Source organism: Hyposmocoma kahamanoa, unplaced genomic scaffold, assembly GCF_003589595.1.
Source record: "Hyposmocoma kahamanoa isolate Upper Pololo Valley unplaced genomic scaffold, ASM358959v1 100021, whole genome shotgun sequence".
NCBI classification, from domain to species: Eukaryota; Metazoa; Arthropoda; class Insecta; order Lepidoptera; family Cosmopterigidae; genus Hyposmocoma; species Hyposmocoma kahamanoa.
In genome coordinates this window covers 4,465,004-4,480,983 of record NW_020653200.1, presented here as the reverse complement: position 1 = coordinate 4,480,983, position 15,980 = coordinate 4,465,004, and the positions used below count along the sequence as shown (strand labels likewise).

Below are 15,980 nucleotides of genomic sequence, written 5' to 3'. Positions count from 1 at the left end.
GAGCTCTATAGTCACCAAAAATCATTACCAATAAATAAAATTTGAAACTTTGTACTTTACTGGAAATTTGTAATTTAAGTGTTTAAATAAATAAATAATAAAAATACACTATCGATAAATACGATACACATCAGTTGCCAGAAAACAATGACGGTGGGTTATATATGGCTGTGGGTGTAAATAGCTCAGAGTTGTAGTCCTTATTATCTCGATTATTTAATAAATATAAGTAATTCATTCTATAAACTGAACTAACCAAAACGTATCGTTCGCGTTTGGTTTTGCACACACAACCAAAAGAAGTGACAATTGCAAATTAAACTAAGCGTATTTGATGGATATTTTAATGTCATAATCTATTAAACTCGCGTACCTAATTTAATATTCTAGTACCTAAATTAAGACTATAATTGTGCGATCTGACGACATCGGTACGTTACCGTTTCGGGACTTTCCTAAAATGTCTTAATTAAGTGCTTATTTGTACCTAAACCAAAGTGTCAGTTGTATAAACCTTCTTAAAAAAAATGCATCATTAATTTAAATGCAAGATATTAATTTAAGTACATTTTTTGTCAATTTAAATATAAAAAGGCGATAATAATATAATAAAAACTTTCTGATTAAATAATAATTATATTAGTTTACTAATTACGCTGTTGCACAATAAAAAACTAATACAACCTACAATACAACTACCTACTAATACATACATATATATGTAATCAAGGTGATCTAAAAGTTCACTTAAAAATTTTGATAATGAAATTAAGACGATATCGACACTTATTTTATTCTGTAATAAATTAAAGTCTTCGCATTGCATGAACACAAAATCCAACTTTATGTTAAAAGATTAGACGTTCGCGAAGTCGCCTGATCGTACATAACCGCATCATAATATGTCGTCATTACATTGATTTAATTATAAACAAACCGGACCTATATCTATAAATACAACTAATGCAAAATGCGTCGAAAGTGCATTCAGAAAGAATGGGCAACAAATACCAATCGCAAAGGAATCGTACAACCTGCCGGCGAATTCCGGTTCCACGTCAACCGCCACACCTTCGCGACGCTTTTCCAATATGTGAAATCCTATGTACGTATTTACTATCGTTTTCATAGGAAGTCACCACATTTACAGACCCTATGCACAGCTTCATTTCCAATCGAAATATCGTATTGTTGTTTGATCCACAAGCACAATAATACGGTTCAATTTTCCACCAACAAAGAATTTTCCAATTTCGAAGTCTTATCTCGTCTACCCAGGGCTTGGCGAGAATTTAATTTTTGCTATTAAATTTTTAATTCCAATAGCATTGCACTCATATTCCCGTCCTTACGGCGTACCGTAAGAGTGATATTAGACTTCGTTCACATAGCAATGTACTGCACAGTTTGTGCCACATTCGATTTTAAACGGATAAACAGCACACGAAAAATAAAAAAAGGATCGTGTGCATACGGCACACGATACATTTTCATTCGTTTAAAAAACGAATAGCCGCAGTATTCATACAGCTATCACCCTGAGGGCGCGGCTATGATGGATCCAAGCCTTTAGCACTTTTATACTAGTTCAAAAGACGCTAGCAGTTTCGCCTTCAGTGTTACAGAAGGTATTGGGTTCATCCTATAAATCAAGAAGCAATACGTACAAACTCATTTTTGAAAAATTTTACGAAAATCTAATAATTATGAAACAAAATTGCAATTACTTTCGGATGTCCATAAATTATTTTGACAATGTCAAATTTGGAGAATTCGTGTTTAATTTTACGGTTCAGTTTAGTTGCTATTCGATAAAAAAAACGTATGGCATCGCACCGCGAAGATGGTGTAATACTACGCCATCGAGTATTTATACGCTCTATGTACTACGCGATACTGCAATCCGAATACGTTAAAGTTCATTCGGATGGCTTGTGATGTAAGGTGAGTATTCACCTTGTGATGTATAGTAGAGTATAGTAAGTGCGTTTTTGTTTTTTGCAGTATAAACACCGTGTGAAAGGTTCTATTTATATAATGTATGCGTCACTGTTTATTCGGTAAGATTTATATTGCAAATAAAACGTGCAGTACAATGCCGTGTAAACGAAGCCTTAGAGTTATCCGCACGAGTAGCTTGCATCGCATTGCAAACTAATAGTAACATGTAGCTTTCAATTAAAAATTTTACTCCAATTATATCGTAACATCTCAATTATAGTATGTACAACTCATTGGAGTTGTACATGCTTAATAATTTCGTTTTTATTTACAAGTACGTTATTTAAACCTAAATTGTTATGTGGAAGCAGATCAATATAAAGCTCGTTTATTTATTTATTTATTGTGGAACAGTGACTTGTTGAACATGATTTTTAAACAGGATAAATTTTTCGTAGATAATTATTGAGAAATTTGTCCAACTTAGTTAGTTCCTAATATCTGCCGACAGCTACAAAATTTTTTTTTTTATATCATAAACCATAACCCTGTTTAAGAATATTGAAATTGTTCAATCATATTTTAGCTATGCATCATTAGGATAAGCTCCTTGAAGTCGAATCCGTTAACTAATTTTATCTGTTTTTAAAAGAGAATTTTGTGATGTATTTTTTGCTATTTAAAATAGTTATATAATCATTTGTCACTTAGCCGCGTTATAGTCAGTGGACGGCGATATAACAGTTACTCGAATGTCTTTTACCCTGATATCGCGAATTCGCTGGCGATTGACATAATCTCAGATGCCCAATACCTACCCAAATTAATAAAATATTATTATAATCTTGGAAAGAGAACGAGACTTTTACCCAGCAGTGTGACATAATAGGTTAATAAAAAATAAAAAAATCTTAGAAAGTGTTTCAAGTTTACATTTTATATTATCCATGACAAAGCAAACACGAATTACCCTTTACCATAAACCTCGCCAGTATGTTTACATAACAATCATGTTGGGTACCAACACAGTGACCCTACAACATCTTTTATGCTCTGGCCACGTAGAGGCGGCCGCGGAAGCGTTCCGGGCGCGGGAACTTTTGAATGTACGAGTTTATACGCATCCTGCCTCACTGAAACGCACGGCCGTTCAGTGTGGCAGGATTCATAATGAACTGGTACATTACAAATATTCCCGCGCCCAGAACGCTTCCGCGGCCGCCTCTGTGTGGCCCGAGCTATAATCTGTAACGAACCCCACCGATTTAACAAAAAATCTTAATAGCTTAATAAACGGAAGTAACAACAAAATCAAAAATATTAAGGACTGATATGTAAAATTAATACTATATTTAAGTACAGGAAATATGCAATATAACAGAACCAATAAATTTTACCATGTATAGACAAATTTATACTGTAATAATTATCTACTCGATTATACATTGAACGTTTAAGAATAACGTTTTACTATTACGTTATACGGGTAACATATTTTATACATACTCTCAACGTGACAATTACCTGGGAGCCTACCACAACCTCTTAAAACAATATTACTTTAACCTTACATTGACTTTTCGTACCATGACGCGCTTAAAATTTGCTTATTATAATGTTAAAACTATTACATATAATAGTTATATAATATTGTATGTATAATAGTACATTTATTGGCAGCTTTGTGACTATTCATTCACTCAATTCGTTCCATGACGTGACTTTGACATCTCATACACGTACTTGGACATAATAATGCTCAAGGCAAATTTAGCAATCTTCTATTCTGGACGTAATGAAAACAATATTATTTTAGAATTGATTGTCTAAATATTGATTGGTAATGACTAAAAGTGAACTTATATATTTCCATAAATCTCTTTAATATTTCGTTTATTTTTTTATTAGATGAGAAATAATTTTTCGTTAAATAAAAAGATACTGTATTTATTTCGTAAAATTATGACTGCGACACCAACAGCTGACACCAGACTATAATTCCGAATTCACAACATGGCAATCAAGGCTCAACTTTTTTACTTTTCTTCATGAAAATGCTTAAAAATAATTGAAAACAACGTAATTTTAATAGATTTGATTATAGCATAATTTTGTTTTTTGGCACTTATAATTGTATGTAAGTCTATGTAAACAATATTATGTACTTTATCATTATACTACGATAGGACGATTCGGAATCAAAAAATAAAGAGATGGCATTGTACAGTTCATATAGCGTTATTTCTTTGTTATTGTTAGCAAGGAAATCATTCGTTATTTCCATCACTTTAGCAATAATACAATAGTACTCAATAGTACTTCGTCACTCCGTCTAACAATCTTTTTTTTTGTATTAATGGCTTTGCTTTAGCATTTAGCCAATGAAAGGGTTGGGAAAGCAGAATTACAGATTATGGCAGAGGTACGGAATTTGGATGAAAAAGAATATGGTAGGTTGGGTAGTTATTATACAATTCCGGACCGTAATTCGAGCCACCAGGCATTTTCAGTATGTGCCCTAAGCATAAACAATGTTTGATTGATCAAAAACTATTATGCAATTATGAAACTAGTATACTAAACATCTTTTCCAAAAGGGGAAAAGTTTTTCTTCGATAATAACAGTATTTTTATATTCTAGCCGTTTACGACAAAAATGCGAGGTGGCTCGAATTATGTGTCCGGGAGTATATATCGTAGCCAGTATAGTATAAACATCTTAGTTGCATAAAGTTATTTAATTTTTGACACCTGGAATTTTAATCAATTAATGATCTCCTAATGCGTTTCCGATTCGATTTTTTATAACAATCGATTTTATTTATTAAGTGTAAATTGTGAATGTTCAAAAAAGAAGAAATTGTCTGATTAGGATCGTGATTTTGCGTTTGACAATTTGTGTAATCAAAATTAATTAATGACGATTCAAGTCATGATTCCCGATCATATGGAGAAGAATCCGACGATTCATTATAATAAACAAAAAAAATTATTACATTTATTTATATTTCATTTCATTATAATTTATTAGACGAGTATCAAAATGTATCAACTTGAATAATCTTCGTTACATAATCTATTGGCTCAATAAATATCGGAGCACGTTGCTTCATTAAACTAAAAAATAAGAGCCCAGGAAAATTAGAATATAGAAAAAAAATAGTCTAAGGAGTATACTTGGTTGAAACATACGAATGAGTAATATTATAATAAGCTTACATTATGCTTACATTGAAATAAGATTGCTTTTTGAAAGGTTATGGTAGGCCCCTTGAGCTATTTGACAATAAAATCAATCTAATCACTACAAACTTAGATGCATTTTAGATTAATACTAAAATTTGCCTAATACAACAGGCATTTTTACGTGTTCATTACACACGCCAGCACATCAAGCTACACAATGACGTATCTTGTTCCGTTGCGCTGGAGGCGATTTTCGAACAAAAATGTGTAGTCTGATGTGCCGTTGTCCGTACAATTTGATTGAAGTACTGTAAATATTTTTTAATATATAATCGTAAAAGCAGAAAGAAACGTCTTTAATGTTAGTAATTTTTTAACAATATTCAAAATCAACGCTCAGATCATTTACATTGGCGCGGTTTGAACATGACACTACTACATACATGCTGGAAATTTTAATCAGGTGCAAAATACGATGTCAAATAGACGAAACGCGAATATTGAATGATTACAGAACCAACAAAAACAAGTTGGTATTTATGTACATAACAGAAACATTGGGCAATTTTCAACAATACGTTTAAGTTAGCTTAAGAGATAATTAAGTAAGTTCAGAGTGCTGTACCCCACTTATGAGTTTACAATGACAGTTGTCGCCAAGCGCCTGCTTAACATATTTGAAAACAAAATGGTAACCTTCTTGTGCCAGTTAAGGTCGCTGCGCGAACGGCCACACAAATTGAAAATTTTACGTCGCTACGACAATTGTCTTTGTGAACTTGTGGCAAGTATAAAGTAAGCCACGGCAAATTAGGTGTATGGTTATTGAAATGAACACGCGAGTTTAGAAACTAAAAGCATTCTGGCATGCTGATACCACAGGTGGCTGTAGAAATGACTAACAAAAAAAATGGAGCAGCGCCACACCCCTCGAAAACCCGCTTCTACTGACTTCAGACTATGGGCCACTATTTTGTCATAACTATCAACTCTAACTTGAACTGGACGTGCAGAAATTCAGCGACGATTTCGCTACCGATACAACGCTGCACTTAGATGCGGTTGATACGTAGATATATGTTTGGTTAAAAGCAAGAGGGAAAAAAGAGAGCCCCTAAGAGCTGAGTCGTTCGGTTACCACAATGAAGAACAAGCAATAACGAATTTTACAATGTTTTATATTTTTGTTATATACAAGTACATAGTAGCGAACTATAGACAAAAATCAGAATGATCACTACTTTCAAAAAGGGTGTCACAATGTGGTACCATTACATTAATACACAAATGAGTAGTATGGTAAGGTCGTAGTTTAGTTATTGCTAGAAGGAATGGCCACGTAAAAATATAAAAAGTCTGGTAGACAAAATTGACCAAAAAATTTGAAAAAGTAATTAAAAAAATGGTGTTATTCATCTTTTTAATTAAAACATGCACCGGGGCAATTCAGTTATTGGCTGAACAGTTTTCGTTATATCAAAATGCGTCCGGCATTTTCTCTTTTAGGCTATTTTGACAGCATTACTATGATACTAAAAATAAAGTACTATTCGTAAAATTAACAATAAATTTGTGTCTTCAAAGTTACGAAATTTTTTATAAGCTTGTTTGCAAAATAATTCAGCGATTTGGAAAAATAACAGTATTGTAAAGCTATCGTAAATAAGTAATCGCAGTTAGCATTACTAAATTGAACATTTTGAATCTTAAAATGCCTTTGTAATGTCTCCAAAGCCACCGGTAACTACATTCAATTTAGCGAATTTTGTGTACGACATATGAATGTACAAATAACAGTTGATTGACCCGAAAGCACGTTTAATCATAAGCCGCACATTACTAAATCACAATTTTAAAAAAGCACCTTCATTATTAAATCAAATAAAAACTGAAGAAAAAATTAATCTCTCAAACATTGACCGAGGTCAACCGAGGTCAAACCCCTATTTGACACTGCTAGCATTTATAACTGATCTAATATATCAATAAGACTTATATTTAAAAGTTATTTAACGATAAAAATTGAATACATGTATTAGTTGTAGAGATAGATAGTGTTACTAAAAAGGGTCACCACACAATTCGAGTCCGGAATTGCCGACCGAGATATGGTTAAAAACAAAAAATGGTCAAAATTGTACCTTTTCTCAGATACCTTGATATGAAATCGTGCGGAAATAAAAACGTAAAGAAGAAAAAATTGCGTCAACATGGGAATAGGGTTGTAAAAATAAATTCAAATAGTTGAGTAAATATTCATCTTTATACCTATATAGTGCACATCTTCTAAGCAGTGTTTTTTTTTAAATGGGGCAGTATGGGGAAATCCGAAACCATAGAAGATACAAGGACACTGAATTAGGAACCATTGAGTTTCTTTTTGTGAAAACAATTTTGGCACAGTAAACTTTTTGGTCAAGCTTGATTAAAAAATCAAGTCAAATTTATTGATAAAAATAAATATAAATTAAAAAATTTTTTAGTGCTAATCGACTCTTATTTCATAATAGAATCATTTCATTATATGGAACAAAAATCGGGACTGCCGAAGTTGGTCAAATTTCATAAAATATTTTTATTACAAAATCAATAAAATTGACTAATTTTATTTAAAGCTAATAGACTCAGTTTTTTATAAGTATTTCATTGTATGGGGAAAAAACCGGGTCAGCAGAAGTTGATCAAAGAAGGATGGCGACAACCCGAGTATTTTATGACCCAGTGTTTTAGACGACGCGACGTTTATTAAATACACCTATCCATACTTGTGATTCATCATCATAGCACCAAAAAAGTGAATTGAATACAGACTGTAGAAGCTGGGGTTATAAAGTTGATATAGGTTACGTTTATAATATTGTCCTATAACGGTTCCTAAGACAGTTTCCTGGTATCTTGTATGGTTTCGGATTTCTCCACACTGTCCTATATAAAAAAAATTACTGTATATTACGTTTAAGTTTTCACAAAGTCAAAAAAATTTACAGTTTTGTCGTCTGAATGACAAGTTTCATAATTTGACGAAACAATACCAATCATACAGTGAGAATCAGAATTTATGCTAATGGAACATGCATAAAAATACTTAAATTACAATTGCGAAAACATATTGCACTAATAAATCGATTTAGTACCATGGTATTGTTATTTCTTCCATCACAAGTTCATTCATCCATTCATTTCTTGTTTTCGGGATCTTTGTTAGGTGACCTGTGAACCAAATTGTATGTGTATACAAGGTGTCCCAAACCTAAACGATAACCTGAGAACAGGATGTTGCCTAGTTTGTAATAACCCAGAAAAAAATATTTAAAAAATCGGAGTCATGTTTTTTTAAAAAAAAAACGTTGAAAATGTACGACCTGCACACCATTTTTAAGTACTACAATTGCAAATTTGATAATTTTGCTGTTCTAGTTTTTGTACCGGTGACCTAAATAGCCCAGCTAATGAACACAATTCCAAAGAAAACCCGAATTGCTATACTTACAGCCCAAAAAAATAATGTTTTTTTTTAAATATTTAGCACATTTTTTTCAAGGTAACTTTGACACCCCAACCATACTGTAAAAGAAATGTACCTAGACTACACCATGGCAACATCTTACAAGTTGCAACTAATCAAGATTCTAAAATGGTATAAAACCTTCTATGTCTTGCTTTCTGGAAAAAATAATCTTAGTTTTTCTAAGAGGCCAATTTAAAAAGGTTACCTATTTAAGTGAAAATGACTTTCAATGCCTCTAAGGTTAATTTAGGTTTCATATCCATATACTCAGAGTTAGACTGACTGGTAAAAATGGTAAGTATGATTGAGTGAGGCAAACAGTCTCCAAATTCCACATTTCTCGACAGATATACAAATTTAAATTTAAATGAATTAATTATTATAATTTTATTACAGACCACAGCAATTGCTCAAACTGTTTTCCACCGGCAGCAATACATGCGGCAACGCCTTAAAAATGACCTTTTCACCAATCAAGCATATTGTCGTAAATTTATCCGTTGTACAGCTTCCGTGATTCTTCGTCGCAATACGGCAACGTTTGAAAACGGTTTTGCATAAACTTTTTCTGTCAAACAACCCCAGTAAAAAAGTCTAGGGGGTTCAAATCTGGAGAACGGAGTGGCCATCCTTCGACCTGCGTACTCTTCATTGAGATATTCTACTGGACGGGCATAATGAGCAGGACACCTGTCACGTTGATACCACATTACCCGCAATATGCTAAGTGGTACGTCTACCAGTAGATCTGACACCCCGTTCTACAGATTTCAACCCCTCGACTTCTTTACTGGGGTTGTCTGAAAGAAAAAAATTATGCAAAGCAGATATAATTTATAATTATGAATAAGTTTATGTACAACAGATAAATTTACGACGATATGCACGATTGGTGAAAAGGTCATTTTAAGGCGTTGCCGTGCACGTATTGATGCCAGTGGAAAACAGTTTGAGTCTGTAGTCTGTAATAACATTATAATAATTTATTCATTAGATTTATTTAAATTCCTATATCTGTCGAGAAATATGGAATTTTGAGACTGTTTGCATCATACTTACCATTTTTACCAGTCAGTTTAACTCCGACTACATGGATATGAAACCTAAATTAACCTTAGATGCACTGAAAGCCGTTTTTCACTTAGAAAAGGTACTTTTAGGTTAGAAAAACCAAGATAAATTGTTTTCCAAGAAGCATAACGTAGAAGGTTTCATACCATTTTAGAATCTTGATTAGTTGCGCCAACTTTTGTAAAATGTTGCCATGGTAGTCTAGGTACATTTTTTTACAGTAAGGGGTGTCAACAGTTACGTTGACAAAAAATCTGCTAAAAATTTCAAGAAAAAAATTAAATACAATATTTTTTTGTGCTGAAACTTTGGCAATTCCGGATTTCTTTGGAATTGTGTTCATTAGCTGGGCTATTTGGGTTACCGTTACAAAAACTAGAACAGCAAAATTATCAAATTTGTAATTATAGTACTTAAAAATGATGTGCAGGTCGTTCATTTCCAAAATTTTTCATTAAAATGCTTATATCACAAAAAAAACATGACGCCCGACTTTTTAAATATTTTTTCTGGGTTATTACAAATTAGGCAACACCTGTTCTCAGTTTAGCGTTGAGTTTTGGGACACCCTGTATATGTGTATATATAAGTTGATCCATTTACAATAAAATGCGCTTTACAAATGCAAGTTTAATATCTACATAAACACTGATGAAGCACAACGCACAATTAAAGCAAAACAAGCATTATTTGGCACATTATATTTACTTCAACATAGTTAAGCAAGTCGGTGGTGACCCCCAGTGTAGTATGGCCAACGGTTTAACAATTTTTAATAATAAAATCAATCTAGTGTACAGAAGACCACCTGCATAAGCAATCCGGATGCGTAGTAGAAAACATTGTTAACTCGGACTTGCCTATAGTGATCACAGTTTTCAATTAGTTGTCATGGTATTATTTTATTTGTCCTAAGTTATGTATTAGTTAATTGGTAATTAATAAATGTAATGGCCGATCAAATACATTACATTTACACAAATTGCTGGTGCTAGTCTCAATAAATGGGACTAAAACTGTCAAAAACATTAAAATTCATAATTGAATGAATAATTGTGGTCCCAAACAGTTTGGCTAATCCATTATTCAAACCGTAAATTAGTGATGTTCACGATTAGCGAAGCAATTTACATGTAAATATTAATTTTGTGAAATGTAACAGCTAATTTTTAATTATTGGTCTTTTATTGAGTATAAAGGGTCCATGACGGTAGGCGTCCACAGATCCGCACCGCACGCTTCGGCCGGATCGCATCAAACGGCTCCGTTTATGGCAGTGCGTCCACTGTATCCGCAGCAATCGGAGTGCCGACGCAACTACTACCTATCGGATTGCCGACGCCACTTTTTGTAGCGAGCGGGCGAGTGTAAGTTGTGTGAGCGAGACAATAGATTTGGAAAGCGATGAAGAACAATTTGTCGTGGTGGTTTGTTTGTTGGTAGAAGAAGAAGAGAAAAAAAGGAAACATGACATCTGGATACATGACATATTTAAGAGATCGCAACGCAGCGACGCGCGCTGGGTGTGTCCACTAACTAATACGCAAGCCGTATGACGTCGTCGGCACGCATCGGAATAGTTGCCCCTCCGCGCAACTGCATCGGCATTACCGACAGGCCGGTGCGATGCGGATCAGTGGACCCAGTTGCATGAACTTCCATATAAAGAATACTAAAATCCGTATAATGCGATCCATCCAATGCGTGCACTGCGGATATCTGGAAGCCTACCTTTTTACGCCAAATTAGTAGCAGTAGGTGGACGGTGGTAAATAAAATAAAAATGACAAACAACAACCAACATTCCGTAGTAATAATTCTACCGAAAAAATAAAAAAAGAACTGCTGCTGTTTGCGACTTTTTGCCATTTCACAAGTTCAAAGTGGGCCTATACGCTCATACTTCGTCTACTAGTATTTCAGAGACAGGTGTTAGCTTTCGTCTTACTTGGCAGGCGCAAGGAACCGCTCGACAGTTGCACATTGCGACGGGTCATAGTCCTCGGAGTTTGCGGCGCGGGTCCTTGAAATATTGCGCATGCGCTCTCGGAAAGCATGTCGCATTGCCAACTGTGATTCTGTGATGGTAGCCACGGGCTGTACCGTAGCACCTTGGGTGCGTTCCACTGCCTCGCGAACTGTCTCTGCGAATAATCAAATGTGATTAGGAATCTATATGAAACAGGCAAAATAAAAGAATGCAAAATGAGAACGGTTTTGTTAGACCTGGACCTTAACAGACCCAGAGCTACGTTTTTCTATTAACTACGAAGCAAGTAAAGGTTACATATAGGAGATTCCACTAATTGAAACTAATTACAACAGCGAAATATCGAAGATGCGTAAAAATAACAAACGTCAAGCTTATAATCTAGATAAAATACCAAATTTTGTTAAATTGTATATATTCATTTGAATTCCATGCAACATTTTTTTGGCATTTACTTCGGATTCTGGAATTCTTCAGCCCCAAATTAAAAAGGAGGCAAAAGTAATTGTACATGATCGTCTGCTATGATAAGTTAACGTATTGTTTCTTATACAAATGCAATTGTGAACTTTTGGGTAACAATTGTTCCACGTGGAACTGAGTACATGGAACTACTAGGAATAAACGGCAGCTAATTGCAAAATTGGGAAATATATGAAACTTACTGTTAAATGTACAAAAATGGAAGTAAATGCAAATGGTACGTAAGCCTGGTGACCTTTAAAACCCTGGTACAATTTCATTACTGGAGCCATCACTTTCTTTGTACAAAAAATGGCTTTTAGCACGTACTCTGATTCCTACACCTCCAAAACTAAAAATAAGGCAAAAGAAAATAATAACAATTATCTGACGCAAAAGTCCAGGTATATTTCTTGTAACCATGCCTTATTTTGACTAGTTCATTATAAGGGTTACAACATCTGAAAAGCACATCAAACAGCTTTTATATGAATAAAAATAAATATAGCCAAAATAGCACTACGAAATAGTTTAATATTGTCTTATGCTTCAATATTCTTTTTAAACCAAGTAATGCATACTGCATTCACGTGATGTTTCAGTACAACCGAATAACGTAAATAATATTCAGGCGTTACTTTGCGGAAGTCCATGTTAATAAAAATGAAAGTAAATTAATTTGCTGCTCCGCAAACTCAATGAAGGTTAATCTCAGCAATAACGAAGAATAACTAAGAGTAACGAAATCTCAGCTAGCGAAATTTACTTATTAAAAGTGAAACAGTAATGCTCATAGTTTGTATGGTAAAATTGAATACTTTTCAAGGCAAATAATGAAGCAATGAGTTTTTAGTTTATTAAAACACTCGCGAAAACTGATGAGGGCGCAGGCTGATCTTCGAAATTGGGGCTTTTTCTTCTTTCTAGCTATGCAACAAAATAATAAAGCACAAATGCAGCAAAATAATTTAATCAAATACACTTAATTAACAATAATCACATTAATTTAATGTACAAAAGACGTCGTCACCTTCCAGCATCGCTCCACCTCAATCAACAAGAGCATGTACAAAAAATGTGGAGAATATTGACGTCTTGAAGGTGGTGGTGGTTAACCTTCTTCGCAGGATCAATCATTGGCGAGATTTTTCGTAAAAACGACTAAGCAGAATTTTCTGTAAGAGAAATCTCACTGGGGAGTGAGAATCTCTGCATTGCCATTAGAAAACGAGCCATATCCCCTACCTGCGAGAGGCTCGACCTGCGACGCAGGGTAGGATTCGAATAACGACGTGCGGAGACTCCGGACTTCGTAGACCGAATTGTCATCGGAGACTCCGACGGAGCTCGGCCTGCGGCCTCGTTGATTTTTAGCGGACTTGTTTTTTTTTGATTCGGGGATTTTTGCCTTCAGCTTGCACCCGCCATCTTAAAAAAGTCGAACTGTTTCGATTTTATCTTAAAAACACTACAATTGGTTACAAAGCACGGTTATGATAGATATGAGTTTCCGAGCACGGATTGAATGATAAAGCATTTGTAAGTACGCTCTATTAAAAACTGGCGAGAAAAAATTTAACTGCGTTTAGATTTAAGCATGCAATGCACGTGTATTCATGTACAATATGTACATTTTGGACGCATCGGTGTCATTTTTACGAGAGGATAATTTTCTGTGTCGTTCGCTATCTTCCCCCTCATCACTAATAGAAACGCTAATAATGATTACAAAAGTAAATCATAGTATCACCATTTCAGGATAACGAAGTAATATTTCCGCTTTTACCTAGATCAGCAATACTAACCGTTAATAAACGGCTGGAATGACGTCGCCGGGCGATTTTGGCGCACACAACGACGCTTACGGGCAGGCATGCCCGAGAGGTAGGCATCGCTATAGGGTTCTTGGCGCTCCTGTTGGTGTTGCTGCTGAGCCTGCTGGTCGCGCGTGAACACCGGCACCCACTCCTCGCCCCAGTGTTGCAGGATTAACATTGGCGGCACCTAATCAAAAGGCACGTGCCATTATGCTCTATGCATTATAAAGAAAGAAAGGTTTCGTTCGTGTTTTCTTTATATACTTGTTTTTTTTTCTATTAATAATAGTAATAGTTCTTTATTCAAGACAACATAGGTCCACTCCTTAGTTTTACAGAACCTTAGCTAGTATATTAGTTTACAGTATAATATCTATAAATGTAATAAAATAAAATACGATCAAACAATAAAATTAAAACTGAAAAGTGAAATATTATAATAAAATCACATTAAAATGTTTAAATTGCAATAAAATAAAATAAAATAAACTAACGTAAACATTAAAACTGAATTAAAAGAAAATAAAATAAGAATTGCACCCCCAACTTGATCTACATTTTAATTTCAAAATTTTGTATGAGTGGCTTGCCATACCAACGCGCCAACAAAATGCCCAAGCGTGGGCTCATATTTTTATTACCGGTACTTGTCATTTTTATTATAATTTTAATTGACTCGATCTCGATAAAAAAAAATTGGCCTTAGACAATCAAATAGTAAGGTTAGTTAACATACGCAATAAAATGTCGACCAACACTGTCAGTAGACGATACGTCCACGAAGTATTCTAGCGACTGAACGTACTATTATAGTTCACACTATATTGTAATATTGGGCAAGTAAACGTTAAGACTATAATGAAGAACTTACAAATCGCACTTCATCTTCGTCATTGTTGATTGGCTGACGGTCGCGGTTACGTCGCGGTGGCGTGGCTTCTGTGATTTCAATTTTCGGTGGGGTCCTGCTACAAATAAATCCGTTACAATAATTATAGTAAATAAATAGTACATTATTGCAAAGGCCGGAAAGTAAGGAATTGCTGGACGAGTATGAGTTACAAGAACGAACGCCAGCGAAGCCTTGTATTAATAGGAGTCAAGGAATTCCCGTTCCCGCCGAGGCATTTATTATAGTATGTTTCTCAAACAATGTGAGGAAATAATAAAAGCCCTTAGAGAGGAAAATGTACACCTAATAGAAAAAGTAAAAAAATATTAATTAATATTAAAGGTGACATTTGACGTATTAGGACAATTTCTAAAAGATTTTTTCTTTCAGGCGCATTAATAGTAGTCTGCTACACTTCTGATGATGTGTTTGAACGTGTACCTATCTATTACCGTATTTTCGTTATCGCTCTCCTTACTAGCACTCATTTTTACAACCAAATATAAAAAAGAAGATAAAACAAAAGAATACCAAAACAGTTGAAATGTTACCGCCATTTTCTTTTTTTTTTAAGTAAGCAGTACAGGTAAGTATTTTTAATTCTTGAAACAATGAACACAGGGCAGTTGACTGTATGACTTTTTTCTTTTGCCTGTTTACATAGTTTATTATTAATAAGTATATTTAAAAGTTTAGAGAAGGGGGACAATAATATATTTTCATACTTTCATACTTTCCGTGTTCGTTTTTTTGAAAGTAATGTAAACATTTTCGAGCATGTTTGAGAAAAATAATTATATGTACCTTAATGCAAGGAGCAGAAAAAGTAATTACTGGACTGTTAAAGTGTCCAAGCATAGTGGGAATACAAGTATAACAATTGGCATATCAGTCAAGGATATTGCTTCAAGAAGCAACAAAGAAAAAGGAATTTGACCACCTCTCTGGTTTACCTCATTTTCGACACACGTAAGCAAACCATATGAAACAGCAGGTACCATACAGCAATAGACTGCCTGTTTTAAAATTAGCTTACTCTGTGATACTTATATTACAGTTCTGTTTTGTTATTGTAATTTGTAATGGGCATTAATATTTTATTCATTCTTTCAA

At 34.2% G+C, this 15,980-nt stretch overlaps 1 protein-coding gene across 4 annotated transcripts in view; it reads right to left on the bottom strand.

The window, feature by feature from the left end:
* Nucleotides 1-5,399: 5,399 nt before the first annotated feature.
* The window catches only part of LOC113236604 (large proline-rich protein BAG6), a 42,839-nt gene continuing 32,258 nt past the window's right edge, over nt 5,400-15,980 (bottom strand). For 3 of the 4 annotated variants that reach the window (XM_026472917.1, XM_026472794.1, XM_026472992.1), the window contains 4 exons: nt 14,847-14,943; nt 13,964-14,162; nt 11,655-11,850; nt 5,400-8,337 (listed from right to left, as the gene is read on the bottom strand). In XM_026472917.1, the coding sequence (XP_026328702.1) occupies nt 8,304-8,337; nt 11,655-11,850; nt 13,964-14,162; nt 14,847-14,943 (526 nt within the window). In that variant the 3' untranslated portion in view covers nt 5,400-8,303. The remainder of the gene's footprint in view (nt 8,338-11,654; nt 11,851-13,963; nt 14,163-14,846; nt 14,944-15,980) is intronic. The other variant, XM_026472851.1, reaches the window with a different exon arrangement.